The 27,226-nt window shown below is 48.5% G+C and overlaps 1 protein-coding gene across 3 annotated transcripts in view; it reads left to right on the forward strand.

The window, feature by feature from the left end:
* ACACB (acetyl-CoA carboxylase beta) overlaps positions 1–26,586 on the forward strand; it is a 352,023-nt gene extending 325,437 nt beyond the window's left edge. For all 3 annotated transcript variants that reach the window (XM_075320034.1, XM_075320035.1, XM_075320036.1), the window contains 5 exons: positions 1,744–1,856; positions 8,215–8,369; positions 18,513–18,683; positions 23,193–23,329; positions 23,500–26,586. In XM_075320034.1, the coding sequence (XP_075176149.1) occupies positions 1,744–1,856; positions 8,215–8,369; positions 18,513–18,683; positions 23,193–23,329; positions 23,500–23,626 (703 nt within the window). In that variant the 3' untranslated portion in view covers positions 23,627–26,586. The remainder of the gene's footprint in view (positions 1–1,743; positions 1,857–8,214; positions 8,370–18,512; positions 18,684–23,192; positions 23,330–23,499) is intronic.
* The last annotated feature ends 640 nt before the right edge of the window (positions 26,587–27,226 follow it).

Raw genomic sequence — 27,226 nt, forward strand, 5'->3', positions numbered from 1 at the left:
CTGTAAGAGGGGGCCGTTTTTTCGGCTCTTTTTATTGAGGTATTCTTTTACCCACCCAGGGACTGCTTTTGGACGTCCCAATTGTCTGGGTCTCCCAATGGAGCGACAAAGAAGAAGGGAATTTTGTTTACTTACCGTAAATTCCTTTTCTTCTAGCTCCTATTGGGAGACCCAGCACCCGCCCCTGTTCCCTTCGGGCTGTTGTTCTTTTGTGTACACATGTTGTTCATGTTGAATTGTTCTTTTGGTTCATGGTTTCAGTTCTCCGAACATCCTTCGGATTGAATTTACCCTAGACCAATTTATAAGTTTCCTGCTTTTGCACCAAAACTGATGAGCCCGTGATGCACGGGAGGGTGTATAGGCAGAGGGGAGGGGTTACACTTTTTAAAGTGTAATACTTTGTGTGGCCTCCGGAGGCAGAAGCTATACACCCCAATTGTCTGGGTCTCCCAATAGGAGCTAGAAGAAAAGGAATTTACGGTAAGTAAACAAAATTCCCTTCTTCCTATACAGTGGAATCTTGGTTAACGAGAACAATCCGTTCTGGGAGTGTGCTTGTTAACCAAGTTACTCGTTCAGCAAAGCAAGATTTCCCATAGGAAATCACTGCAATGCAGACAATTCGTTCCACAACTTGTTAAATGTCCCATCCTGGTCCCGAATTGTATCATTGCACACATGCACAAACTCGCACAAACACACACATAATATGCTCACCTTACCTTCCATACCATCGCCGGCCTCCTGGAACTTGCAGTTCGCTGTTAGAGGAAGTGTATCTGGTAACCATCGCGACGAGAGAGGAATTTCCGCTGCCAGAGCGCTGAAGTCAAAGGCAGAAGCCGCTTTCCTCGGATTGGCCAGCGCGCTGCCTTTAAGTAGCGGCTGACAGCCGAAGTTCCTCCCTCGTCACGCTGGTCGCCGATGCACATCCTGTATCGGCGAACTGCAAGTTCCAGGAGACCGGCGATGAAATGGAAGATACACATATTATGCTCACCTTACCTTCTGTTCCTTCGCCGGCCCCATGAATCTTGTAGTTCGCCGCTACAGGATGCCATCGCAACGAGGGAGGAACTTCGGTTGTCAGCTGCTACTCAAAGGCAGCGCATTGGCCAATCAGAGGCAAGCAGCTCCTGCCTTTGATGGCAGCGCTCTGGCAGCGGAATTTCCTCCCTTGTCGTGATGGTTACCAGATACACATCCTGTACCGGCGAACTGCAAGTTCCAGTAGGCTGGCGATGGAACGGAAGGTAAAGTGAGCATAATTATACGTGTGTGTGTGCGTGCATGTTTGTGTGTGTTTGTGCGTGCTTGTGTGTGTTTGTGCGGACTGCAAGAGCGGGTTAGAGCTCGGTGGATGTACGGAACCGGAAGTTACAAATTTACAGCAAGCTTTGCTCGTTAGGCAAAATACTCACTAACTGGGTTACTCGTTAAGCGAGGTTCCACTGTATGTCAAATTTACATCAGCATCATTTTTTAAATGCCCTGTTATGTTGTTAGGAATGTTAGAAGGGTTGTATATATACACAGCCCTTCTAACATCCTAACAAAATAAAAGGGCATTTAAAAAGTGATGCTGATGTAAATTTGACATGGGAAATTAAATTTATTAACTATTTTGTGAGGTATGACTATCTGTTATAAGGGCATTAAAGTGTATTTAAGGGCGTTCTACAAGTAGGGCTATGTTCTTTGTCCAGTATGACTTATCAATCACCTTTTCTGTCCTTCCAGAGGTGGTGTCTTGGAAGCTGAGGGCACAGTGGAAATCCGCTTCAGAAGGAAAGACCTCATTAAAACCATGAGGAGATTAGACCCAATTTATACCCAGATTGTAGAACAGCTTGGTGAGTATGGTGGTCAGAGGTTAGATAAACCTCGTTTGCATTATATACCACATTATCTGAGACACAGAGTTGCATATAATTTGCCTTTCTTTTTCGCTCCTAATTGGGAGACCCAGACAGTGGGTGTATAGCTACTGCCTCTGGAGGCCGCACAAAGAACTACACTTAAAAGTGTAAGGCCCCTCCCCTTCTGGCTATACACCCTCCCGTAGGAGTACGGATTCCTCAGTTTTAGCTTTGTGCGCAGGAGGTCAGACACGCACGCATAGCTCCATTGTTTTTAGTCAGCAGCAGCTGCTGACTATGTCGGATGGAAGAAAAGAGGGCCCATACAGGGCTCCCAGCATGCTCCCTTCTCACCCCACTGTATGTCGGAGGTGTTTGTAAGGTTGAGGTACCCATTGCGGGTACGGCGGCAGGAGCCCACATGCTGATTCCTTCCCCATCCCTTTTTACAGGGCTCTGGGTGAAGTGGGATTTACTGGTCTCCAGGCACTGAGACCGTGCTCCATCTACAGCCCCTGGAGAAGATGCTGGATGGAGCGGAGTACATCAGGGACATGGCCCTGCTTCCTCAAGGTACTCTGTGTCCCCGTGCATTTGGCGCTCACACCGCAGCATGCTGGGTGTTGTAGTGCGCCGGGGGACATCAGCGCTACGGCGCTTGTGCCATGGCCTCATTCAGCTTTGCTGAAGCAGGCACACTTCTGGGAATCGGTCGCGCCGGCCGCTGGGACTGCGGCGCGGCTGGCACTTGTGGTGCGCCGGGGACTTCAGCGCGGCCCGCGCTTTTACGGCGGCCGCGCTGATAACTCGAGTCCCCGGCTTTTGCGGCCTGCTTCCGTTCGTTCCCGCCCCCAGACCTGCCAGTCAGGAGAGGGGCGGGACGCTGGCCACTTCTGGGAATCGGTCGCGCCGGCCGCTGGGACTGCGGCGCGGCTGGCACTTGTGGTGCGCCGGGGACTTCAGCGCGGCCCGCGCTTTTACGGCGGCCGCGCTGATAACTCGAGTCCCCGGCTTTTGCGGCCTGCTTCCGTTCGTTCCCGCCCCCAGACCTGCCAGTCAGGAGAGGGGCGGGACGCTGGCCAGTGCATCAGCGCCGAGGGCTGGAGTCGTTTTTACATACTCCAGCCCTCACAATCGGCACAGAGGGGACACTGTTTCCCGCACTTTTGTTTGGAAACTCCCACGGACCGCCCCTCTCCACAGACGCCGGCAGCCATTCCTACTGACACGCTGAGCTGCAGAGGGGAGCCGGGGAGACCCAGACAAGGAATTCTGCGCCTCTTACCCGCTATTCAGCGGGCGGTAAGCAGCCCTCAGGGCTCACCCCCTCTTGTGCCAGTAGTATTCTTAGTATTTTGTTTCTACAAATACTTGGTATTACATAGCGCTGGTCGCCCTTTGGCTATAGACTCTCTCACATTGCAGAGAGCCAGCAGCATGTCGTCCGTAAAACGCAAGGGTGCCAAGGCACAGACATTATATGCTTCCTGCACCGCATGTGGGACTTTTCTACCGGCAGGCTCCACGGACCCCCATTGTGTGCAGTGCTCGGCCCCTGCGGCGCTTGCACAGTCGGGACCTCTGCTGGACGTGACCCAGGGTGTACCACCTGTGAATGCTGTCCAGGTGACAGGAACTGAGTTTGCAGCTTTTGCTGACAGAATGTCTCTCACTATGTCACAAATTCTTGACACATTGCGAGCTAAGCCTGTACTTCAGGCCACGGACACTGTGCAATCATTGCCCCCTGGTCCCCCTCAGCTGAATTACCTCCAAGCTCCGGGACGGGCATATACACCTCAGGGTGAAGACTCTGACTCGGACGATGGCCCCGGGCAGCCTAAGCGGGCTCGCTATGACGGGCCTTCACATTCATCTCAATGGTCAGGATCCCAGCGAGATGAATCTATGGGTGATGAGGCGGACGTAACTGATCAGGATTCTGATCCTGGGACCGCTCTCAATCTAGATACACCAGATGGTGACGCCATAGTTAATGATCTTATATTTAACATCAATAAGATGTTAAATATTTCCCCACCAGCTCCTCTTGTAGAGGAGTCAGCTTCGCAGCACGAGAGAATCCATTTCAGATACCCTAAGCGTACATTAAGCACTTTTCTGGACCACGCTGACTTTAGAGACGCAATCCAGAAACCCCACGCTTATCCTGAAAGGCGTTTTCCTAAACGGCTTAAAGATACACGCTACCCTTTTCCCCCTGAGGTGGTCAAGGGTTGGACCCAGTGTCCAAAAGTGGATCCTCCAATTTCCAGGCTTGCAGCTAGATCCTTGGTTGCAGTTGAAGATGGAGCGGCACTTAAAGATGCCACTGACAGGCAGATGGAGCTCTGGCTGAAATCCATCTATGAAGCGATTGGAGCGTCATTAGCGCCTTCTTTTGCGGCCGTATGGGCACTCCAAGCTATCTCAGCCGGGCTTGCGCGAGTCGACTCAGTCACACGTGCATTTGCCCCGCAGGTAGCACCATTGACCTCGCAAATGGCGGCATTCGCGTCGTACGCGATTAATGCTGTTCTTGACGCTACAAGCCGCACGGCAGTGGCGTCAGCCAACTCCGTTGTTTTGCGTAGGGCCCTGTGGTTGAGACATTGGAAAGCAGATTCTCATTCCAAGAAGTGCTTAACCAATTTGCCTTTTTCTCGTGACCGATTGTTTGGAGAGCGTTTGGATGAAATCATCAAACACTCCAAGGGTAAGGACTCATCCTTACCGCAACACAGACAAAACAAACCCCAACAGAGGAAGGGTCAGTCTGGTTATCGGTCCTTTCGAGGACCGGGCAGGTCCCAATTCGCCTCGTCAAAAAAGACTCAAAAAGACCAGAGACGCTCAGATTCTTGGAGGTCTCAGTCACGCCCAAAAAGGACAGCCGGAGGAACCGTTGCCAAGACGGCGTCCTCCTGACTTGCGGTCTCCGATTCCCACACCCGCGGTCGGTGGGAGGCTTTCCCACTTTGGCGACATTTGGCTGTCACGCGTCAAAGACCGTTGGGTGAGGGATATTCTGTCTCACGGGTACAGGATAGAGTTCAGTTCTCGTCCGCCAACTCGTTTCTTCAGAACTTCTCCACCACCAGACCGAGCCGATGCTCTGTTGCAGGCGGTGGCCGCTCTAAAGGCGGAAGGAGTGGTGACCTCCGTCCCTCTTCAGGAAAAAGGTCACGGTTTTTACTCCAATCTGTTTGTGGTCCCAAAAAAGGACGGATCGTATCGACCCGTCCTGGATCTAAAGTTGCTCAACAGACACGTAAAAGTCAGGAGGTTCCGGATGGAATCCCTACGCTCCGTCATAGCCTCAATGTCTCAAGGAGATTTTCTAGCATCAATAGATATCAAAGATGCGTATCTCCACGTGCCGATTGCACCAGAGCATCAGCGTTTCCTACGCTTCGTCATACACGACGAACACCTACAGTTCGTAGCGTTACCTTTCGGTCTGGCAACAGCCCCCCGGGTCTTCACCAAAGTCATGGCAGCAGTAGTAGCTGTTCTGCACTCGCAGGGTCACTCGGTCATCCCGTATCTAGACGACCTGCTTATAAAGGCACCCTCTCAAGAGGCATGCCAACACAGTCTGAAGGTGGCACTAGACACTCTCCAGAGTTTCGGGTGGATTATCAACTTTCCAAAGTCTCATCTAACCCCGACCCAATCTCTGACTTATCTTGGCATGGAGTTTCATACTCTCTCAGCGATAGTGAGGCTTCCACTGGACAAGCAGTGCTCGCTACGGACTGGAGTGCAATCTCTCCTTCAGAGCCAGTCGCACTCACTGAGGCGCCTCATGCATTTCCTAGGAAAGATGGTAGCAGCAATGGAGGCAGTCCCGTTCGCGCAGTTTCATCTGCGCCCTCTACAATGGGACATTCTACGCCAATGGGATGGGAAATCGACGTCCCTCGACAGGACTGTCTCCCTCTCTCAGACTGCCAAGGACTCTCTGCGTTGGTGGCTTCTCCCCACCTCATTGTCACAGGGAAAGTCGTTCCTTCCCCCGTCCTGGGCAGTGGTCACGACGGATGCGAGCCTATCAGGGTGGGGAGCGGTGTTTCTCCACCACAGGGCTCAGGGGACGTGGACTCAGGAAGAGTCCACCCTGCAGATCAATGTTCTGGAAATCAGAGCAATCTATCTTGCCCTGCGAGCCTTCCAACAATGGCTGGAAGGCAAGCAGATTCGGATTCAGTCGGACAATTCCACGGCGGTGGCGTACATCAACCACCAAGGGGGAACACGCAGTCGCCAAGCTTTTCAAGAAGTCCAGCGGATTTTGACGTGGGTGGAAAGCAGAGCGTCCACCATATCCGCAGTTCACATCCCAGGCGTGGAAAACTGGGAAGCAGACTTTCTCAGTCGCCAGGGCATGGACGCAGGAGAATGGTCCCTTCACCCGGACGTGTTTCAGCAGATCTGTTGCCGCTGGGGGACGCCGGACGTCGATCTGATGGCGTCACGGCACAACAACAAGGTCCCAGTTTTCATGGCACGGTCTCACGATCACCGAGCGCTGGCGGCAGACGCCTTGGTTCAGGATTGGTCGCAATTCCGACTCCCCTATGTGTTCCCACCTCTAGCATTGTTACCCAGAGTTCTCCGGAAAATCAAGTCCGACTGCCATCGAGCCATACTCGTCGCTCCAGATTGGCCAAGAAGGTCGTGGTACCCGGATCTGTGGCATCTCACGGTAGGCCAACCGTGGACACTACCAAACCGTCCAGATTTGCTGTCTCAAGGGCCGTTTTTCCATCTGAATTCTGCGGCCCTGAACCTGACTGTGTGGCCATTGAGTCCTGGATCCTAGCGGCCTCAGGTTTATCTCATGAAGTTGTTGCCACAATGAGACAGGCTAGAAAACCATCCTCAGCTAAGATCTATCACAGGACGTGGAAGATATTCTTAGCGTGGTGCTTGGCTCAAGGGTTTTCTCCCTGGCCATTTGCATTGCCAATTTTTCTTTCCTTCCTGCAGTCTGGGTTGGAAAAAGGTTTGTCGCTTAGCTCGCTTAAGGGTCAAGTCTCCGCGCTATCCGTATTCTTTCAGAAGCGCTTGGCACGGCTTTCTAAAGTACGCACGTTTCTCCAAGGAGTTTGTCATATCGTTCCTCCTTACAGACGGCCATTGGAACCCTGGGATCTGAACAAGGTTCTCATTGCTCTCCAGAAGCCGCCTTTCGAGCCTTTGAAAGAGGTTCCCCTTTCTCGGCTTTCACAAAAGGTAGTTTTTCTTGTGGCGGTCACGTCTCTTCGAAGAGTGTCCGAGCTAGCGGCGTTATCTTGCAAATCTCCCTTCCTGGTGTTTCACCAAGACAAGGTAGTACTGCGTCCAATTCCAGAGTTTTCTCCCAAGGTGGTTTCTTCCTTTCATCTCAATCAGGATATCACTTTGCCATCTTTGTGTCCGCATCCAGTTCACCAATTTGAAAAGGGTTTACATCTGTTGGACCTGGTGAGAGCACTCAGGATTTACATTTCTCGCACGGCGTCTCTACGCCGTTCTGATGCGCTCTTTGTCCTAGTCGCTGGTCAGCATAAGGGATCGCAAGCTTCCAAATCCACCCTGGCGCGGTGGATCAAGGAACCAATTCTTCACACATACCGTTCTGCTGGGCTTCCGATCCCATCTGGACTGAAGGCCCATTCTACCAGAGCCGTGGGTGCGTCCTGGGCATTGCGGCATCAGGCTACGGCTCAGCAAGTGTGCCAGGCGGCTACCTGGTCGAGTCTGCACACGTTTACCAAACACTATCAAGTGCATACCTACGCTTCGGCAGATGCCAGCCTAGGTAGACAGGTCCTTCAGGCGGCGGTGGCCCACCTGTAGGAAGAGGCTGTCTGACAGCCCGTTCATGTGGTATCTTTTTACCCACCCAGGGACTGCTTTTGGACGTCCCACTGTCTGGGTCTCCCAATTAGGAGCGAAAAAGAAGAAGGGAATTTTGTTTACTTACCGTAAATTCCTTTTCTTCTAGCTCCAATTGGGAGACCCAGCACCCGCCCTATTTGTTCTTAGGGTTTCGTTTTTCGGGTGCACATGTTGTTCATGTTGTTTCTTAAGTTCTCCGATCTTGTTATCGGATTGAATTTGTTTTTGAAACTGTTATTGGCTTTCCTCCTTCTTGCTTTGGTACTAAAACTGAGGAATCCGTACTCCTACGGGAGGGTGTATAGCCAGAAGGGGAGGGGCCTTACACTTTTAAGTGTAGTTCTTTGTGCGGCCTCCAGAGGCAGTAGCTATACACCCACTGTCTGGGTCTCCCAATTGGAGCTAGAAGAAAAGGAATTTACGGTAAGTAAACAAAATTCCCTTCTTTGTTTGTAACTTCTTCTAGGCACTCCTGAGCTCTCAGAGTTGGAGCGTAAGAGCTTAGAAAAAAAGCTGAAGGCGAGAGAGGAACAGTTACTTCCCATTTATCACCAGATTGCTGTGAAGTTTGCAGATTTGCATGATACTCCTGGGAGAATGCAGGAGAAAGGCGTCATTACAGTTAAGACCATTTTTAATCAGATACATTTTTATTAAATAATTTAAATAGTGTGATGAAATTAGGAAGACCCAGCATAGCCCCTTTCTACCCTCTCATCGTCAAAATGAATGCAGTTATAGTAAAGTATGCAGCCATTGAAAACGAGTACTGGCCATCCAATTACTATACATCCATTGAAAGCAGGTGGAAACCTTATTGATAGATAATTATAATAGAAAAGTTCCTTAATCTGTGGTTTCATTCTGAGAGGACATCATCAAACCCCATAAATACGATCTGTTTAACCAATCTATTCTTTGGAAAGCAGGAGAACCTCTACACACAAATGCACTCCCCTTTAGCTAAAAAGTTCCAATAAGAAATCAATCTGGATCAAGTTAAAGTCAAAAAGCTAATTTTGGAGTATCCAGTCACAGAGCTGATAAGTTTTCAAAATTTTGAGGAATACCCTTTTTTGGTACATGTTTCTCAAGTCTTAAATTACTATTTACCTTTACTACCAATTTCCCTATACAAGGTTTTTCCACATTGAGGCCATGAGTTTTTGGGCTTGATACGTGTGATAGCTGGCTGTTGGCTCTCCATCATCAGAGTTTCAGCCATACAGCCAAGCAGAATTATCTGACCCTCAAATACAGTATTTCTCCCCAATATCAACAGAGGCGACTACAGTTGCATATTACCTTATAAAATCATCATATGACATACCATACTTCCAGCGCTGTTGGTCTTATTTATACCCCTACTTGAAAAGGAATAGGCGAGTTTTGAAGACCGTCTGAATTAGATATAGTTTAGAATATCTATGCGCCTCACTAAGAGATACATTCTGGCTTCCCCTCAAATATCTTTTCCCACATATCATCATCACTTAGAACACCTAAATCTCTTTGCCATGTATCCATGAAAAATGTACTCCTTTTCTACTATCTTTAATTATAACCATGGTTACACACAAGTCAGTTGTCATAGTACTGTCCCAATGAATCCTATCTTGTATCAAGCACTCGTCTCAAAGGAATATACTGATAAAAGCTACGTTATCCATCACTTCATTGGGGTAAACAGGTAACCATGGGTGTTTGCTGCTGTCACTAGGAGGCTGACACTATTCAAACAAAGTCATCTCCTCCTCAGCAGGCTACACCCACCATCTAGAGCAAAGCTAATCAGTTTTAGCTTAGTGTCATTAGGAGGCAGACATAGGTTGTCTGTTCCCAGACCTGTTCAACCTGTCTTCTCACCTAAGAGATCGAGAGAACATTGTGGTCTAATCCACAACGTACCTTCTCTGGTTAACAAGAGTGTCCCGGGGCGGCCATTATGGACAGTCCTTGCCACTCTCTCCCAGCCCTATCATCCACTGAGATGTTGCCAAGTGGAAGGTGGTCATTTTCCTAGTGAACCATCCCTCCCCCCCTCCCTCTGGGGCATCTGATGACACCTTCTATGCTGTCCAGGACCATAACGGCGATGAAAGGAAGTACCTGTTTCTTTATCGTTCCTTTGGGCGACCCATACCATGGGTGTTTAGCTTCTGCCTCCGGAGGACACACAAAGTACTACACTTAAAAGTGTAGCTCCTCCCTCTGAGCTTATACACCCCCTGGTGAGACAGTCCCAGCCAGTTTATCGCTTTGTGTTCAGGAGGCATACATCCACACATGCATTCTCATGATTTTTTTCTTTGGAAGAGATTGAAGAAGTGCGGGTCCACGTCTGGACCCCCGGCATGTCCCTTCTCACCCCACTGTGTCGGCGGTGTTGTAAGGTTGATTTCCAAGGCCTTACATGCCGTGCTCCTTCACCATCCCTCCTGGGCTCTGGCTCTAAGTGGGAGCCAGCACGGTCTCCATGCCTGGCAGGAGACCGGTCTCCATCCACAGCCCCTTGAGGATTCTGCTGGACCGGAGCACTCATCCCCAGGGACCTGGCCCTGCGTCTCAGCAGCTAAGTACCTGAGACGTTTATGTGTTGGGGGTCCCTGTTCTTTATTGTATGGGGAGAGTATGCTGAATGTATTTAATTTGGCATTTCCGGCGGGTTCTCTAGCCTTCGCCCGAGAACCGCGCCGATGGTGCCTGCGCGTCGGCCTCGCCGCTTAAATTTAGGCCCCGGCTTTGCCGGAGGCCTAGTTTCTGTTAACTACCCTCGCATGTCACTCATGCAGAGGGACAGGCACGGCTCCTCCCGGCGGCCGTCCTGCACAGGGGAGGGACACTCCCCACTGCTGGGGCGTGTCTCCTCCCCTGCAGGTCTCTATGGCCCTCCAGTTCCCGCTCTCCTACGGGAGCACTCACAAGTCCCGCCCCCTCTCTTCGCTCCGGCGGCCATTTTCTTAGGCAGAGTTCACTCTGCGCTGGGCCTTTCTGCACTCTGCATCCCTGCTGAGGTGCGGTGCATTAGGGGTCCGGGCTTCGGGATCTGGAGGGCACACAACACCGCTTCCAGCGGTCTGGTAAGCCACAGCCGGTCTCTGGTTGTGGACCTCTGTATATTCTCCCTGGGGTTCATTCTCTTGCAGAGCCCCCACTCCAGCAGAATGTCTCACATGAGGAGCAAGGCTCCAAAGCTTTCTACTGCATGCGCTGCATGTAAGCTCCTGCTGCCTGAGCCGAGCACCTATCCACATTGTGATGTCTGCTCTAACTTGGCGGTGCCACAGCCTGGGGATAGGATCCCTATCCTCTGACCTCCGTCCATCGGAGCTCACAGAGGATTCATCATCAGGTCCCAGACCCTGTCCTCCTAAAAGAAGGCGCAGGGTTTCCTCCCCCTCCTCCTCCCGCGGCTCTGATTCAAGAGCTGACTCGCAAGATGAGGAGGATGCCCTTACGGGGGGCTCGGAGGCTAACTCCATGTACCCCATCGATCTTTCCGAGGGTGACTCAGATCTTAGTGACTTGATTGCTTCTATTAATTCTGTACTGGATCTCAATCCGCCAGTATCAGAGGAGCAACCCTCTCTGGCAGAAAAGCACAAGTTTACCTCGCCTAAGAGAGTAAAGAGTGTGTTCTTTAACCACTCCAGTTTTCAGACCGCTGTGACCAAACCCAGGGCCTGTCCTGACAAACTCTTCCCAAAGCGTGGTTCTGATGACCGTTTTCCCTTTCCACCTGAGGTGGTCAAGGAGTGGTCTCACTCCCCAAAGGTAGACCCCCCCGGTGTCTAGGCTCTCAGCCAGGACCGTTGTGTCGGTGGCTGACGGCACCTCTCTTAAGGATTCCACTGACCGTCAGATTGACCTTCTGGCCAAATCTGTGTATGAAGCGGCGGGGGCCGCGTTTTCCCCGACTTTTGCAGCAGTGTGGGCTCTCAAAGCCATCTCTGCTTCTCTAGAGGAGATGCATTCCCTCACCAAGGAATCTATGCCTGAGATGGTTGCCTTAACTTCTCAAGCTTCAGCTTTTTCATCTTATGCCATGTCTGCCATGCTAGAGGCTTCTCACCGCACTGCGGTGGCTTCGGCTAATTCCCTCGTTATCCGCAGGATCTTGTGGCTTCGAGAGTGGAAGGCAGATGCTTCTTCAAAGAAGTTCCTTGCTGGGCTCCCTTTTGCTGGTTCCCGGCTGTTCGGTGAACAGCTGGATGAAATTATTAAGGAAGCTATTGGCGGGAAGAGTACTTCCATGCCACAAACCAAGACCAGGAAACCCGCCCAGGGTAGGAATCAGTCGAGGTTTCGTTCCTTTCGTTCCTCCAACTGGTCGTCCTCTAAGCCCTCCACCTCGTCCGCTAACTCAGCTAAGGACCAGAAATCCAACTGGCGCCCAAAAGCGCGTCCGCAGAAGACCGCAGGAGGTTCTGCCACTAAGGCAGCCTCCTCGTGACTCTCTGCCCGCTCCAGCAACGTCCTTAGTCGGTGGCAGGCTCTCCCACTTTGGCGACGCTTGGTTAAAACAAGTCTCCGATCAGTGGGTGAGAGATATCATATCTCACGGCTACAGGATAGAATTCTCTTCCAGCCCGCCAAACAGATTTTTTCTCTCAACTTCCCCCCGCTCCAAGGCCGCCACCTTCTCACAGGCCGTGGCATCCTTGCAGGCAAACGGAGTGATTGTACCAGTTCCCGCTCGGGAACGGTTCAGAGGTTTTTACTCAAACCTCTTCCTAGTTCCCAAAAAGGACGGTACCTTCCGGCCCATCCTGGATCTCAAGCTTCTCAACAAGCATGTTCGGGTGTGGCATTTTCGCATGGAGTCTCTGCGATCAGTCATTGCCTCAATGACCCAAGGGGATTTCCTAGCGTCCATCGACATCAGAGATGCCTATCTACATGTGCCAATTGCAGTTTCACACCAGCGTTGGTTACGTTTTGCAATAGGAGAGGATCATTTCCAATTCGTGGCTCTCCCCTTCGGGTTAGCCACGGCCCCTCGGTTATTCACCAAGGTCATGGCAGCAGTGATTGCGGTTCTGCACCTCCAGGGGTTGGCAGTGCTCCCTTACCTGGACGACCTTCTAGTCAAGGCTCCATCCAGCGCAGACTGTCAGCGGAGTGTCTCGCCCACTCTTGCCACTCTAGCCTAATTCGGGTGGCTTGTCAATCTTCCCAAATCCACTCTGACTCCGACCCAGAGTCTCACGTACCTAGGGATGCAGTTCGAGACTTTGCCGGGACTTGTGAAGTTGCCCTTAATCAAACAACAGTCACTCCAGCTAGCGGTGCGCTCTCTGCTGAGGCCCCGCCGTTATACCCTCAGGCGTCTGATGCAGGTGCTGGGTCAAATGGTGGCGTCCATGGAGGCTGTTCCCTTTGCCCAGTTCCATCTGCGCCCCCTGCAGCTGGACATTCTCCGCTGTTGGGACAAGCGGCCTTCCTCCTTACACAGGTTAGTGGCTCTGTCGCCACGGACCAGGAGCTCTCTTCAGTGGTGGCTTCGACCCCTCTCCCTGTCCCAAGGGCGCTCCTTCCTGGCCCCGTCCTGGGTGATTCTCACCACGGATGCCAGTCTATGCGGCTGGGGAGCGGTATGTCTCCACCACAGAGCGCAGGGCACTTGGACTCCGTCCGAGTCAGCTCTTTCAATCAATGTGCTGGAAACCAGAGCCGTGCTTCTAGCTCTCCTAGCTTTTCACCACCTGTTGGCGGGCAGGCACATTCGAGTCCAGTCAGACAACGCGACAGCGGTTGCCTACATCAATCACCAAGGCGGGACACGCAGCCGCCTGGCAATGATGGAGGTACAACGCATCCTTCAATGGGCGGAGGACTCAAAGTCCACCATATCCGCAGTCCACATCCCAGGCGTGGAGAACTGGGAGGCAGATTATCTCAGCCGTCAAAGCGTGGACGATGGCGAGTGGTCCCTGCACCCGGCAGTGTTTCAGTCAATCTGCCGCAAATGGGGCACTCCGGACGTGGACCTAATGGCATCCCGTCACAACAACAAAGTTCCTGTTTACGTGGCTCGCTCCCACGATCCTCAGGCCTTCGCCGCGGACGCTCTGGTTCAAGACTGGTCCCAGTTTCGTCTGTCCTACGTGTTTCCCCCTCTAGCTCTCTTGCCCAGAGTCCTGCGCAAGATCAGAATGGAGGGCCGTCGAGTCATCCTCATTTCACCGGACTGGTCCAGGCGAGCTTGGTATCCGGACCTGCTCCAACTGTCCGTAGAGATGCCGTGGCATCTCCCGGACCGTCCAGACCTACTCTTGCAAGGTCCGTTTTTCCGCCCGAATTCTGCGGCTCTCAAATTGACGGCGTGGCTCTTGAGTCCTGGATTTTGACGGCTTCTGGTATTCCTCCTGAAGTCATCTCCACTATGACTCGGGCCCGTAAGTCTTCCTCCGCTAAGATCTATCACAGGACTTGGAAAATTTTCCTGTCCTGGTGTCGCTCTACCGGCCATCCTCCTTGGCCATTCTCTTTGCCGACCCTTCTGTCTTTTCTACAGTCCAGTCTGCAGCTAGGACTGTCCCTCAACTCTTTCAAGGGACAAGTCTCAGCTCTGTCAGTTCTGTTCCAGCGGCGTCTCGCTCGGCTGGCTCAGGTCCGCACCTTCATGCAAGGCGCGTCTCACATCATTCCGCCTTATCGGCGGCCCTTGGATCCCTGGGACGTTAACTTGGTCCTCACGGTATTGCAGACACTCCCTTTTGAGCCTCTTAGGGAGGTTTCTTTGTATCGTCTTTCTCAGAAAGTGGCCTTTCTGGTTGCCATAACTTCTCTCAGGAGAGTCTCTGATTTGGCTGCGCTCTCCTCGGAGTCACCTTTTTTAGTTTTTCATCAAGACAAGGTGGTTCTCCGTCCGACTCCGGACTTTCTTCCTAAGGTGGTCTCTCCCTTCCACCTTAACCAGGACATTACCTTACCTTCCTTCTTACCGGCCCCTGTTCATCGCTTTGAAAAAGCGCTGCATACTCTAGATCTGGTGCGTGCTCTCCGGATCTATGTGTCTCGCACCGCTGCGCTCAGGAGGTGCACCTCTCTTTTTGTGCTAACCACAGGTCGGCGCAAGGGCCTCCCTGCTTCTAAGCCGACCTTAGCCCGTTGGATTAGATCGACCATTTCGGACGCCTACCAGAGTACTCAGGTGCCTCCCCCGCCGGGGATCAAGGCACACTCGACCAGAGCTGTCGGTGCCTCTTGGGCTTTTAGGCACCAGGCTACGACTCAACAAGTCTGTCAGGCTGCCACTTGGACTAGCCTGCATACCTTCTCGAAGCACTACCAAGTGCATGCTCATGCTTCGGCAGATGCGAGCTTGGGCAGACGCATCCTTCAGGCGGCTGTCGCCCATTTGTGAAGTTAGGTTCTGCCTACTTCTTAGTTTTTCTGTTTATTTCCCACCCAGGGACTGCTTTGGAACGTCCCAAGGTCTGGGTCTCCCAAAGGAACGATAAAGAAAAAGAGAATTTTGTTTACTTACCATAAATTCTTTTTCTTATAGTTCCGTATTGGGAGACCCAGCACCCTCCCTGTTGCCTGTTGGCAATTTCTTGTTCCGCGTCTTATCACCGGCTGTTGTCGTGGACAGAGTCTCCGGTTGTTCCGGCTCTTGCTCTGTTCTACTTGTGGGTGGCTATTCTCCTTCAGCTTTTGCACTAAACTGGCTGGGACTGGCTCACCAGGGGGTGTATAAGCTCAGAGGGAGGAGCTACACTTTCAAGTGTAGTACTTTGTGTGTCCTCCGGAGGCAGAAGCTAAACACCCAAGGTCTGGGTCTCCCAATACGGAACTATAAGAAAAAGAATTTACGGTAAGTAAACAAAATTCTCTTTTTTACCAGTCCCCTCACCGGTTCCCCTGATGCCCTCTTCTGGGCTGTGAAGAAGAAGTCGCGATGCATCCAGCTCGGGTATCACTTCCCTCCACAGTTTGTCTTCATGGCAGCAGGGGCTCCAGGACAGGAACGCCTCAGGGGGTGCTCTCGTCCAGAGCCATCGGGAGTGAGGACTCGCTCATTCTTCCCCCGGCTCTGGTCCTCCCAGTGGTTCCTTTCTAAATTTAGTTCCCAGCTTATCTAAGGCCTTTTTCGTCTTACACGTTCCCTCTCTGCACTCTATTTTCCACTCCTTTTTTTTTCTCCTATAGGAGCGCCCCTTATTGACTTCTTCAGCTTGGGTTTTCAGCACGCCCTCTTCGGCTCCATCCCCTTCTCTCAATGGTACCATTTTCCCCGCCAACAATGCGGTTATTGCAGCTCCTCCCACAGTTCCACCCTGATCCACGTATTACCTGCACAGAACAGAACATCTTCCCTGGACAAGGTAGGCTCTGTCCAGGCTGTTTTTTTTTCTTTTGATCCCAGTGCTCCTATTTGGTAGTGGATAAAGGTGTATCACCAAAAAAGGAGAGCCCACAGAAGATAATGTGTGCGCTATCTCCTGTGGGCTCTCCTTTTTTGGTGATACACCTTTACCCACTACCAAATAGGAGCACTGGGATCAAATGACAGAGAAGGGACAACATAGGTATTAATTGACGCCGAATGGGGGCGTCAATTGTGATTAGGACGCCGACCCCCGTTTCTTAGGAAGGGAGAGAGTAGGGTGTATATGAATTTTCCTACCTTTCTCTCCATCATTGCACAGAAAATTAATTCTTTATTATATGTACTATGTTTGTGGCATAAATGTTTATTAAAGTAATTGTTTTTAAGGTAGTTTGGAATTGTGGTGTTTGAGACCTCTCTTCCCACCAATATCTTGCCAAGTTTTGCCATCTACCTCGCTCTCCTCCACTGGCTGGACTTGTTAGCTAGTTATTCAATCCAACAATACCACGGTAGTGGCATACACTACCATCAGGGTGGAACACTGAGCAAGTCCATCATCTCGAAAGTATCTCCGATTCTCTCTTGGGTCAAACAATGTTTTCTAGTAATATCAACCAGACCATGATCAAGGCCAGAAAGCATTCGTTCTCTCACATTTATAATCGTACATGGAAAGCTTTCTTTTGGCCGGTGTTAGGACAGTCACAGTCCCCATGACTTTTTCTCAACCTGCTCTCTTGGTCTTTCTACAGTAGGGCCTAGAGTTCGGGTTGTCTCTCAGTACTCTCATAGGTCAGGTTTCTGCACTCTCTATGCTCTTCCAACAGAACTTAACCCTCGTCCTCTGGTTAAGACCTTTCTACAGGGAGTGGCCCGCTTGGTTCGTCCATATCGTCACCCTGTGAGACCTTAACCTAGTCTTGAGTGTTCGTTAGGCTTTGAGCCTATTCAAGAATTCACTTTTTCTTTTCTTTTCTGGAAAGTTTTGTTCCTGGTTGCGATCACCTCTATCAGGCGGGTCTCAGAATTAGCGGCTCTTTCATGCCGCAATCCTTTTCTTTAACTCCACCAGGACAAGATGGTCCTACGACCAGTTCCTTCCTCCCAATGTTGGTTTCTCCATTCCACCTCATCGAGGACATTGTCCTTTCATCTTTCTGTCTGTTCCCATCACATGCTCTGAAACAGTCCCTACACAAGCTGGATCTTGTCAGGGCCTTACATCTGTACCTTTCAAGAGCAACTTCATCAGATGTTCTTGATTCCTTGTTTGTGATTCACGAGGGTTGTTGCAAGGGACTTCCTGATTCCAGGTTCGCCACTGCTTGCTGGATCCGCTCTGCCATTTTAGAAGCATATTGAGTCAAGAATAGACCACCCTCACCTGGAGTGATGGCTCACTCCACTCTTGTGGTGGGGACTTCCTGGACAATTCCCCGCCAGGCTTCTAAACCCATATCTGCAAGGCCGCTACCTGGTCTTCGCCTCATGCCTTTTCCAGATTCTACAGGGTGCATACCTACTTGGCTCGGCTTATGTGGGAGATGTTCGACAAGCAGCAGTTCCGTCACCCGACCTGATCTGGGCATGTTCTTTTGTTCCCTCCCTTCGGACTGCTTTTGGACATCCCATGGTTGCCTCTGTTCCACAATGAAGCAATAGAGAAAAGAGGATTTTGGGTACTCACCATAAAATCTCATTCTCAGAGCCTTCATTGGGGGATACAGCACCATCCCTTGTTTGTACCTTTGTTAAGAATGTTTAGATTGTTTTGTTTTATTGTTGCTTCTCCTGCTGTTTTCTCACTAACTGAATAGCTTTGTGCCACTTGTTGGCTGTACCCTACTGAGGAGCAGCTACCTGTTTTTTCCTAGTGTTAGCTTCCTAGCCACAGCAGCATACTCCCATTGTTACCTGTGTCCCCAAATGAAGGCTCCAAAAAAAGAGATTTTGCGATGAGTACCCGAAATCCTCTTTTTAGGCAGATTATATTCTTACCTAAGCATTTCGAAGTATTGAATTGTCCCTCCATAAACAACTGTGCTATCGTTTCAATACCTTTATTCTGGCAGAAGTTGAGAACATTTCTAACTTTAGTTAGGTGTAATTCTACAGCCATACATGAAAGATTTACTGCCATAGTTATTGGTGGTTGTCTTTTTTTTTTTTTACTTTATCTAGGAAAAACTGATTTTTTTTAAAACCTAATTCAACTTTTTAGTGGCGCCACAACATTAGAGCAATTAGATTTACTGATTTGGTTTATATTGATGTCTGTTTATTTACTAATTGCTACATCTCTATTTTGTTACATGCACACTTCTACCGTTTGATGTTGTGTGACCAGTTGAAAGCTCGTACCTAGCATTGAGCATCTGTGATAGAATCGGTCAGATTTCAAATATTTGTCTTTTGAACATTAGGATATTTTGGAGTGGAAGGAGGCAAGGACTTTCTTGTACTGGAGACTGCGACGTCTTCTCCTGGAGGAAGTGGTTAAGAGGGAGATCCTTCATGCCAATAGTGAGCTCAGTGACATACACATCCAGTCCATGCTTCGCCGCTGGTTTATGGAGACAGAAGGAGCTGTCAAGGTGCCTTACTTTAAAACTAAATGTCGTAGGGGTAATCATGTTTTTTAAATGTATTTCTAGATCAATAATATATCATTATTGGTCACCCTTACCAAAATGTTTGTCACAATAATTCTCTGTTTGGCTATCTTTATTTTGACCTCATTACAGTGACCACTATTTTCCCTGGCATAGTAAACTTTGATATTCTTGCAATGATTTTTTCCCCATGAGCACAGCCTTATGAATTCAAAACATCAGTCACAAACAGGCCACAGTGGGAAGAAGGTGCACAGGGTAAGCGGATTAAGGCTGGCTTCTATGCAGTGCTGAGGGATCATCTTTTCTGAAGTATGACCACAAAAATAAAAAACAATGGCAGGGAATCAGTATTTATTTAATTTTTTTTTTTATTTTTTTTTTTTTTACAGAAGTTATGAAAATAGATTTTGAAAACAAATTATCTTTGTAAAATGTGCATAAATGTTTTATCTGTAATTTTTAAGAGAAGCTGTAGTAGGAGAGAAAAGGCGCAATAGGGTCTTACCGATTTACAGGGCAGAGGGAAAAAGGGTTAAAACACACTCACCTGGCTGGGTTGTGCCAGTCACAACCCCTTAGAGAACGTGGATGAGTGCTTTAGTGGTTCAGCAGCGGCCCCGTGTCTGAGCAAAGGATATCAAAGTGTAGACTGGAGGAAAAACGGGTTTAAAAAACGCGCTAGGAAACCACGAGCAAGGATGTAAATGAATATTTTTCTTTTATTTAGATAATTCCAACGCGTTTCGGAGACCCATCTGTTTCCTTCCTCAGGGAAAAAGAAAATTGAGATTCTTTTTCCCTGAGGAAGGAGACAGATGGGTCTCCGAAACGCGTTGGAATTATCTAAATAAAAGAAAAATATTCATTTACATCCTTGCTCGTGGTTTCCTAGCGCGGTTTTTAAACCCGTCTTTCCTCCAGTCTACACTTTGATATCCATCTGTAATTTTTGGGAGTTCAGTTAACATCATTAGGCCCTGTGCGCACTAGAAAATGTAATTTTCTTAAGAAAATTCTGGACCCTCTGAAAGATTACCGCACCTGCGGTAAAAAAACGCAGCAAACCGCACCCGAAAACCGCATGCGATTTTACCGCGGTTTGCTGTGGTTTTACCGCAGTATTGCTACAGTTTTTCCGCGGGTTGTTCCCTGCGATTTTTGACCATTATCTATGGCCAAAACCTAAGGTACCTGCGGAAAAGAAGTGACATGCAATTCTTTTTGCTGCAGAAAACATGCAGCAAAACCGGTTGGTGAAAAAAACCACATCATGCGCACAGGGCCTTAAAGGGTTTCTCTGACACTGAAGCGCAATTTTTAAAATGCGCTATTACATCTATATGTGATGGAAGTATGTTCCCCCAGTTCACTGTTTATAGCTCCCTTTCCTCTTTTCTTTTGGATGCAGGTCTGTTTAACTTTCAACCTACTACATTTCCCACAAAGCACAGGACTTCTTAGCTTGTCGATCTCCAATCCTCCTCCCTCCACTCCCACTGTCTTTCTGATTTCTGATCACCATCCTGGCTCCTCCAATACCACTGTGCTACTTTACATCTCTCCTTCTGTGCTGTTCTGCAATATTTCAGGCACTCAATCCCAACCACAACCACTGTTTCTGATAGCATTCATCTCAAAACAGTGTCCCTGGACTAGGGAAAGAGGTCCTACTCTCTGCTTAGAGATTGCTGCCTGTGATAACAAATCCTCTTGCAAGCATCACCCCTGTCCTCCATCTCTGTGTTGTGATCTCCAAACAGTGATCAGACACTTTGCTTTCTCCACCATTCTTATCCAGTAATACTCTGGGAAATTACTATGTTACCAAAGACCGTGATCTCTGATAACAAATCCATCTCTCAGAAGTGTTCCTGCCCCATATTCTCTCCCTCTCTGTGACTGAAACAAAACAATCCAAATCAACGTTTCCTGGTGTACTACTTTAGGGATTGCATAATTTAGGAACGCACAATTAAAATCTCTTGCCTTTTGGTGTTGTGAGCAAACTGCCATACACATGTGTCAAAGCAGTGAAGGCCCGATGTGTATACTGATGCCCAATCCCAAGTATCGAATCATCCTCAAGGAAGATATAGAATAATCTCATCTACAGTACCAAAAGGATTACGGTAACATGCCAAAACTCTTCAGGAGATGCAGTGATAACACTTTGGTCACAAACAACAACATGGCAGACCACTTGAAGAAACAATGTTTTATTTGAGTCCATAAAATGAGCAATGCAGTTCAACACTAAATTGACATTTTCATAGAGCTATTGGGATAGCAGATTGGAGTATGTGGCGATGTGCTCCTGCTCACATCCAAGCTCCCAGAGAGTCAAACTACACATCCTGTGCATGCTCAGTGGAAGTAACTGCAGGCACAGTAAGTGTGATTGATGACAATCCATTTTAGGGGGAGAGCAAGCGAGAAATTTCCATTCCCAGTCCGGGCATCACTGATGACACTCTATTTTAGACACCCTATAAATGCTGGGAGTATTAAACAGATTGTCATGGTATACTAAAAATAAAACAGAAGTTTTTCTATCTACAGAATGATAGGGAACTGTTAATTACAGCACGTTAGAAAACTGCTTCACTTTAAAAGGTGGAGAATGTGAAATATGATATTTGGTCCCGGACAATCATTTTAGAGGAATTGTCCAGCAAATTTTTATTTCCATCGCAGCACCCCCACTTATCATTTTTGAGGGGAATTTTTACCATAAAGGCATAACAAAACTGTACATACCCCCAGTATCGCCTCTCCCATAATAAATTCAGGTTATACATTCAAAGATACAAACATGCAATATATAAAGGAGGCTTTACACGGTAGCGATATCGCTAGCAATTTCTAGCGATAGCGACCGTGTAAGTAGCCGCCCCCGTCGCGCATGCGATTGTTTGTGATCGCTGCCGTAGCGAACATTATCGCTACGCAGCGTCACACATACTTACCTGGTCGGCGGCGTCGCTGTGACTGCCGAACAATCCCTCCTTCAAGGGGGAGGGACGTTCGGCATCACAACGACGTCACCGCAACGTCACTAAGCGGCCGGCCAATCAAAGCAGAGGGGCGGAGATGAGCAGGACGTAACATCCCGCCCACCTCCTTCCTTCCTCATTGCGACCGGCGGCAGGTAAGGAGACGTTCCTCGCTCATGCGGTGTCACACATAGCGATGTGTGCTGCCGCATGAGCGATGAACCACAACGCTAAACAACCCTTACCGATTTTTGACTTTGGGACGACCTCTCCATGGTGAACGATTTTCACCATTTTTGAGGTCGCCTAAGGTCGCAGGTATTACACGCTGCGATATCGTTAATGACGCCGGATGTGCGTCACTAACAACTTGACCCCGGCGACCAAACATTAACGATATCGTAGCGTGTAAAGCCCCCTTAACTGTGCAACATTCATGAAATAATGTATCCAGAAAAGCAATGTGCACCCCACCTTTCTGTCTGTCACACTTTCACATGTTAAATTTAAATCCATGAAGTTCAGGATCCCTTTTGCTTCTCTTTTTGACTCAATTTTGATTTACCAATTTTTTTTTTATTCCTTTATGCTGTTCTATTTATCAGATTGTTAATCAAAACAGTGTCACATGAAGGCCTAAGCCACACGGCATGAAAATTGGCGCGAGTGGAGTGCAATAAAAAATCGCATTGCACTCGGACCAATATTAGCCTCTGTGCCAGCTTCCATGAGTGATTATTTTCTCAGCCCTAATCGGACCGAGAAAACAATCGCAGCATGCTGTGTTTGTAATGCGATCCTTGTTTCTCTCGCACCCATTAAAGTCTATGGGGCGAGAGAAAAATCGCACTTCACTCGCTGTACAACGGTGTACCGCGAGTGCAGGACGAGAATGGCAATAGCCGGCTACGGAGGAGAGAGGGAGATAAATCCCTCCCTTCCCTCCTCAGTGTCGACCACCGCCCTCCGCAGCATCGGCCCGCCCCTCCTCAGTGCCGGCCTTTCCCCCGCAGCTGAGGTTCATTCGCACGATCGGACCTCAGTCGCAGGGACATTCGCATGACACTTGGCTCTGCTGTACTGCCAGTGTGACCCGAGTGTCATGCGAGGGGATCGCAGTAATTCCCATGTGGCCCCAGCCGAACAGCTACTGCTGTACCATCGTTGCCTGCTGTTATTATCCATCTGTCTACAGTCTCCTAAATAAGTTATACGTATATTGGCAGGAAGCTGAACTGTGATCTCCATCACTCTAACTCTGAGGAAGGCGCTGTCTAGTCATCATCAGTAGCTGTCATAGGAAATTGTTCTCTACCCCTTGTGTGGTACAACCTATGTAATTTCTTCATACAATAAGGTCTGGTGACCAAGATGGTTAGCCCCTTGAGAGAACAGCAGGGGATCACCATGAGATCACAAGAATATCATGAATTTTCAGATAGAAAGTATGATCTAAATGAGTTAATACATTTTTTTTTTTTTTAATACTTTGAAGGCATATTTGTGGGACAATAACCAAGTGGTAGTGGAGTGGCTGGAGAAACATCTTCAAGAGGAAGATGGTGCAAGGTCTGCTATCCGTGAGAACATCAAATATCTAAAGAGGGATTTTGCCTTGAAGCATATCAGAGGGTGAGAATGAGTTCATTATATTAGTGACATTATATTTAAAAAGTATATAGTACATATGATAAATAGTAACTTTGGTTATTAAAATCTTTATGACAGTTGTGTACCAGTAGCTTAGATTTATTTTTCCCAAAATATGGTGTAAACAGTTGTCTGTCTTTTACCTTCTACAGTCTGGTTTTAGCTAATCCAGAAATTACAATGGACTGCATTGTGCATATGACGCAGCAGATTACACCTGCACAGCGTGCCCAGCTGACAAGACTTTTATCAACTATGGAAAACACACCTGCCAGCTGACCTCAAGACAAGAAGACACCAAAAGACATTATGCTCGGCACAGATATTGTGTGACTTGCCGTCCAGATTGATTTTTAGATCCACTACCAAACTTTGCCAATATGTGCCTTTCAAGAATGTATTTTAAGGCATTGTCTAGAAGTAGAAAAACATGGCTGCTTTATTTGGTTCAAAAGCAGCTGCATACCTTTCTACAGGTTAGGCCTAAGACAAATGACAAGAAAACCGGTGCGAGTGGAGTGCGATATAACATCGCATTCCACTTGGACCAATATTAGTCTGTGTGTCAGCGCACATGAGTGATTATTTTCTCAGCCTTAATCGAACTGAGAAAACATCATGCTGCGATTGTAATGCGAGACTTTTTCTCTTGCACCCATTCAAGTGTATGGGGCGAGAGAAAGATCGCACTGCACTCACGGTACATCGGTGTACCGCGCGTGCAGAGCGAGAATCGCAATAGCCGGCTACGGAGGAGAGAGGGAGATAAATCCCTCCCCTCCACAGCTCTGACCTGCCCCTCCGCAGAGCCGGCCCGCCCCCCGCAGCTGGGGTCTGCTCGCAGGGTCAGACCTCAGTCGCAGAGACACTAGCATGACACTCGGCTCTGCTGTACTGCCAGCGGGAGCCAAGTGTAATGCGAGGGGACCGCACTAGTGCCCCGTGTGGCCCCAGCCATATGTATGTTATTGCAGCTCAGACCCCTTTACTTTAATAGAGATGAGCTGCAGTAAAACACACAATGTGCAGGCAGGTGTGCTGCTGTTTTTGGAGAAAGCAGACATGTTTTTCTAAACTTGCACAACCCTTTTATGTATTTGTACTTTGTGCTCAACATTTCGTAAGGGTCACAGGTTTCTGACACCATGTGCTTTATGCTAAATAATGTAATTCTTGTAAAAAGTCTTATCACCTTTTACGCCTTTTAGGTTTATTATGTGTTCTTCACAAAATGCATAAGCTAAAGTAAATCGTTCACAAAAAGCTGCTGTTTCAGAAAACGTATATTTATCACATGCCCCCAGTGATTAATCCTTAAACACATTCAGGGAGGTAATGACGACTACTATGAATACCTCCGAACATGCACAATTGTAATCATGGGTCGGTGCTAATTTAACGTCATCCAGTGAACCACAAGTCTCAAGATCAACAAAAATGAGCAGAACAAATCGCATCAATATTCTGTTTAATTCCTTATACCATTAAAGGGGTTGTCCACTACTAGGACAAAACCTTCAGAATTACTATGTATCCCTCTTGTAAAATAATACTACTTATACTCACCTCTGGTGCCAGCAACGTTCCAGCAGTGTCCGCACCAGCTCTCCCAACGCTTGTGTTACATTATCTCACACGATCCCTGCGGTTAATCAGTGCTGGCTTCACTTTCCCCATCTTCAGATAATTCAAGACATTCGCAGGAATTAAGGGCTGCTGCTCTCACTTTCTCTAGATGTCAGTTACGTCCATAGAAGAGGAGATTGAAGCCAGCAGTGATTAGCCACAGGAATCGTATGACCTAACAGTGTCATGTAAGCTCCAGGAGAGCCATATTGAACACTACTGGAACTGAGCAGACATCAATGGAATAGAGGCGGCATCGGAGGTGACTATGAATGTTATTATTTTACTTGGAGGAAACGAGATTCAGAAGGGGTAGTATAAATAGTGGACACCCTTAACACATGCAATCTCAGGAATATGGATCACCTTGTGCAACGCAATTAAAAGCCTCATTCTTTGTCAGTTGGCTTAGTGTATTAGGGTGAAAACAACTCTGGGTGCTGCCTGGGCACTGCCACAAACAATAGCCATGCTTCATGTTTGCATTTTCCATGTACTATTCTTTTTTAACAACTCAATAACAACCACTAAAGAATCACTGTATTTTCAACTCACAGATGTAATTTTGTTACATGTTAAATGAATATTTTTCAGATTGGATTATTTGTACTAGTGTATGAAATGTTACTGTACTACCAATATTACTCGTTATGCACACAGATCTTTACCATCCTCTAATTGTAAGGTGACTGATCCCAAAATGCATTTAAAAAGTGAATATTTGGAAAATAAGCTTTTTCTTTTGGCTTGTTTGTTTAGTAATTAGATTGGGTATAAATGACGGGTTTTATGTTTTGCCTGCTAAAAAAAAAAAAAAAAAAATTGCAATGCCTGGTTACTGTCAAGTCTGTTTTTCTAAAAAAAAAAATAAATAAAATATTTGAAGAAGTCGACATTATAGGAATGAGCGCTTGAAGGAATTGGGTGTTGGCAGTTTGTTAGGCTAAGCTCACACAGGGCATCTTTTGCTGCATTTTTGGTGCGTTTTTGAGCTCACAAAGATGCACCAAATGCATACATTTCCTTCTCCCAGCAAAGTTTGAGATTTCGATTTTGCTGTCAACACTGGGCATCTTTTGTTGGCTGCATCTTGGCTGCGTTTTTGAAGATGCAGCATGCCAATTCTTTTTGCATTTTTCCAGCATTCTTGAGCCCTTCCAGTCAATAGATTTGACTTAAAATTGCATTGGGTAAAACGTGGTAAAAATGGGTCAAAACCGCATTGCGGTTTTTAATGCTTTTTTGCCTTTTTTTTGGGACAAAAACGCTGCATCTTTGTGGTAAAAAAAAAAGGATGCCACGTGTGAACATACCCTTAAAGTGGTTGTCCTCATTCAGCAATCGTATACCGTTAGGCTCAGTTGCCGTAAAAAAGCAAACTGAGGTTTACTGGGCCCAGCACTAGATATCCACCATTGCCCCTAGCTCTGTTTGACAGTAGCAGTATCATGTTGTCAACAGCCAATCACTAAGCTTAGAGGCATTGCTGATGTAAAAAACACGAGTCGCTAACCTCACTGTTTGGCTCACTGAACAGGGCAAAAGTGGAAAGAAATCGCTAGACCTAAGAAGTATAATTAAAGCTCAATTAAATTTGTTTTTCTCCATCGTTTCATTGGGGGACACAGGACCATGGGTTATGCTGCTGTCACTAGTAGGCTGACACTAAGTAAACAGAAAAAGTTAGCTCCTCCTCAGCAGCATACACCCTGAGCCGGAGGCGGACTCAATCAGTTTTTAGCTTAGTGTCGTAGGAGGCTGATGTGGGCCGTCTCGGCCTCCCTCAGCCATTTGTTTTTTGCGCCTTTTTTCCCTATTTTCGGCGCCGCTCATCGCTCTCATACCTGTCTTCTTGTTTTCTGCAGGTATTTTCTTCATCATCCTCCGCAGCCCTGTGGGTACCACTCCCCAGGGTCGCAGGGGTTTCAGACTTTGGGCCCTCTCCCCCGTCCATCCCCATGGTACCACTCCTGGGGGTGTTCGTGTGGGCAGGTTGTCGTGGGCACCCCTGATTCGCCCTGCGGTATCACCCCAAAGGGCGTACAGGGGGCATACAGCAGGGATGGGACCTCAGCAGCGCGTCTGAAATCTGATGGGGCCCGCATCGCTGCCTTCTCCTGAGGGGGGGCTCTTTCCCCCATCATGATGCCCACTTCCCTGCCTCAGCACGCTGCTCCCCCGGAGCCAGCAGTCTCCCTGGACGGGGGCACGGCACACAGGCAGGGGCAGGGCGCCCTGCCTGCATCGCATCCA

Source organism: Anomaloglossus baeobatrachus, chromosome 1 (assembly GCF_048569485.1).
Source record: "Anomaloglossus baeobatrachus isolate aAnoBae1 chromosome 1, aAnoBae1.hap1, whole genome shotgun sequence".
Taxonomy (NCBI): domain Eukaryota; kingdom Metazoa; phylum Chordata; class Amphibia; order Anura; family Aromobatidae; genus Anomaloglossus; species Anomaloglossus baeobatrachus.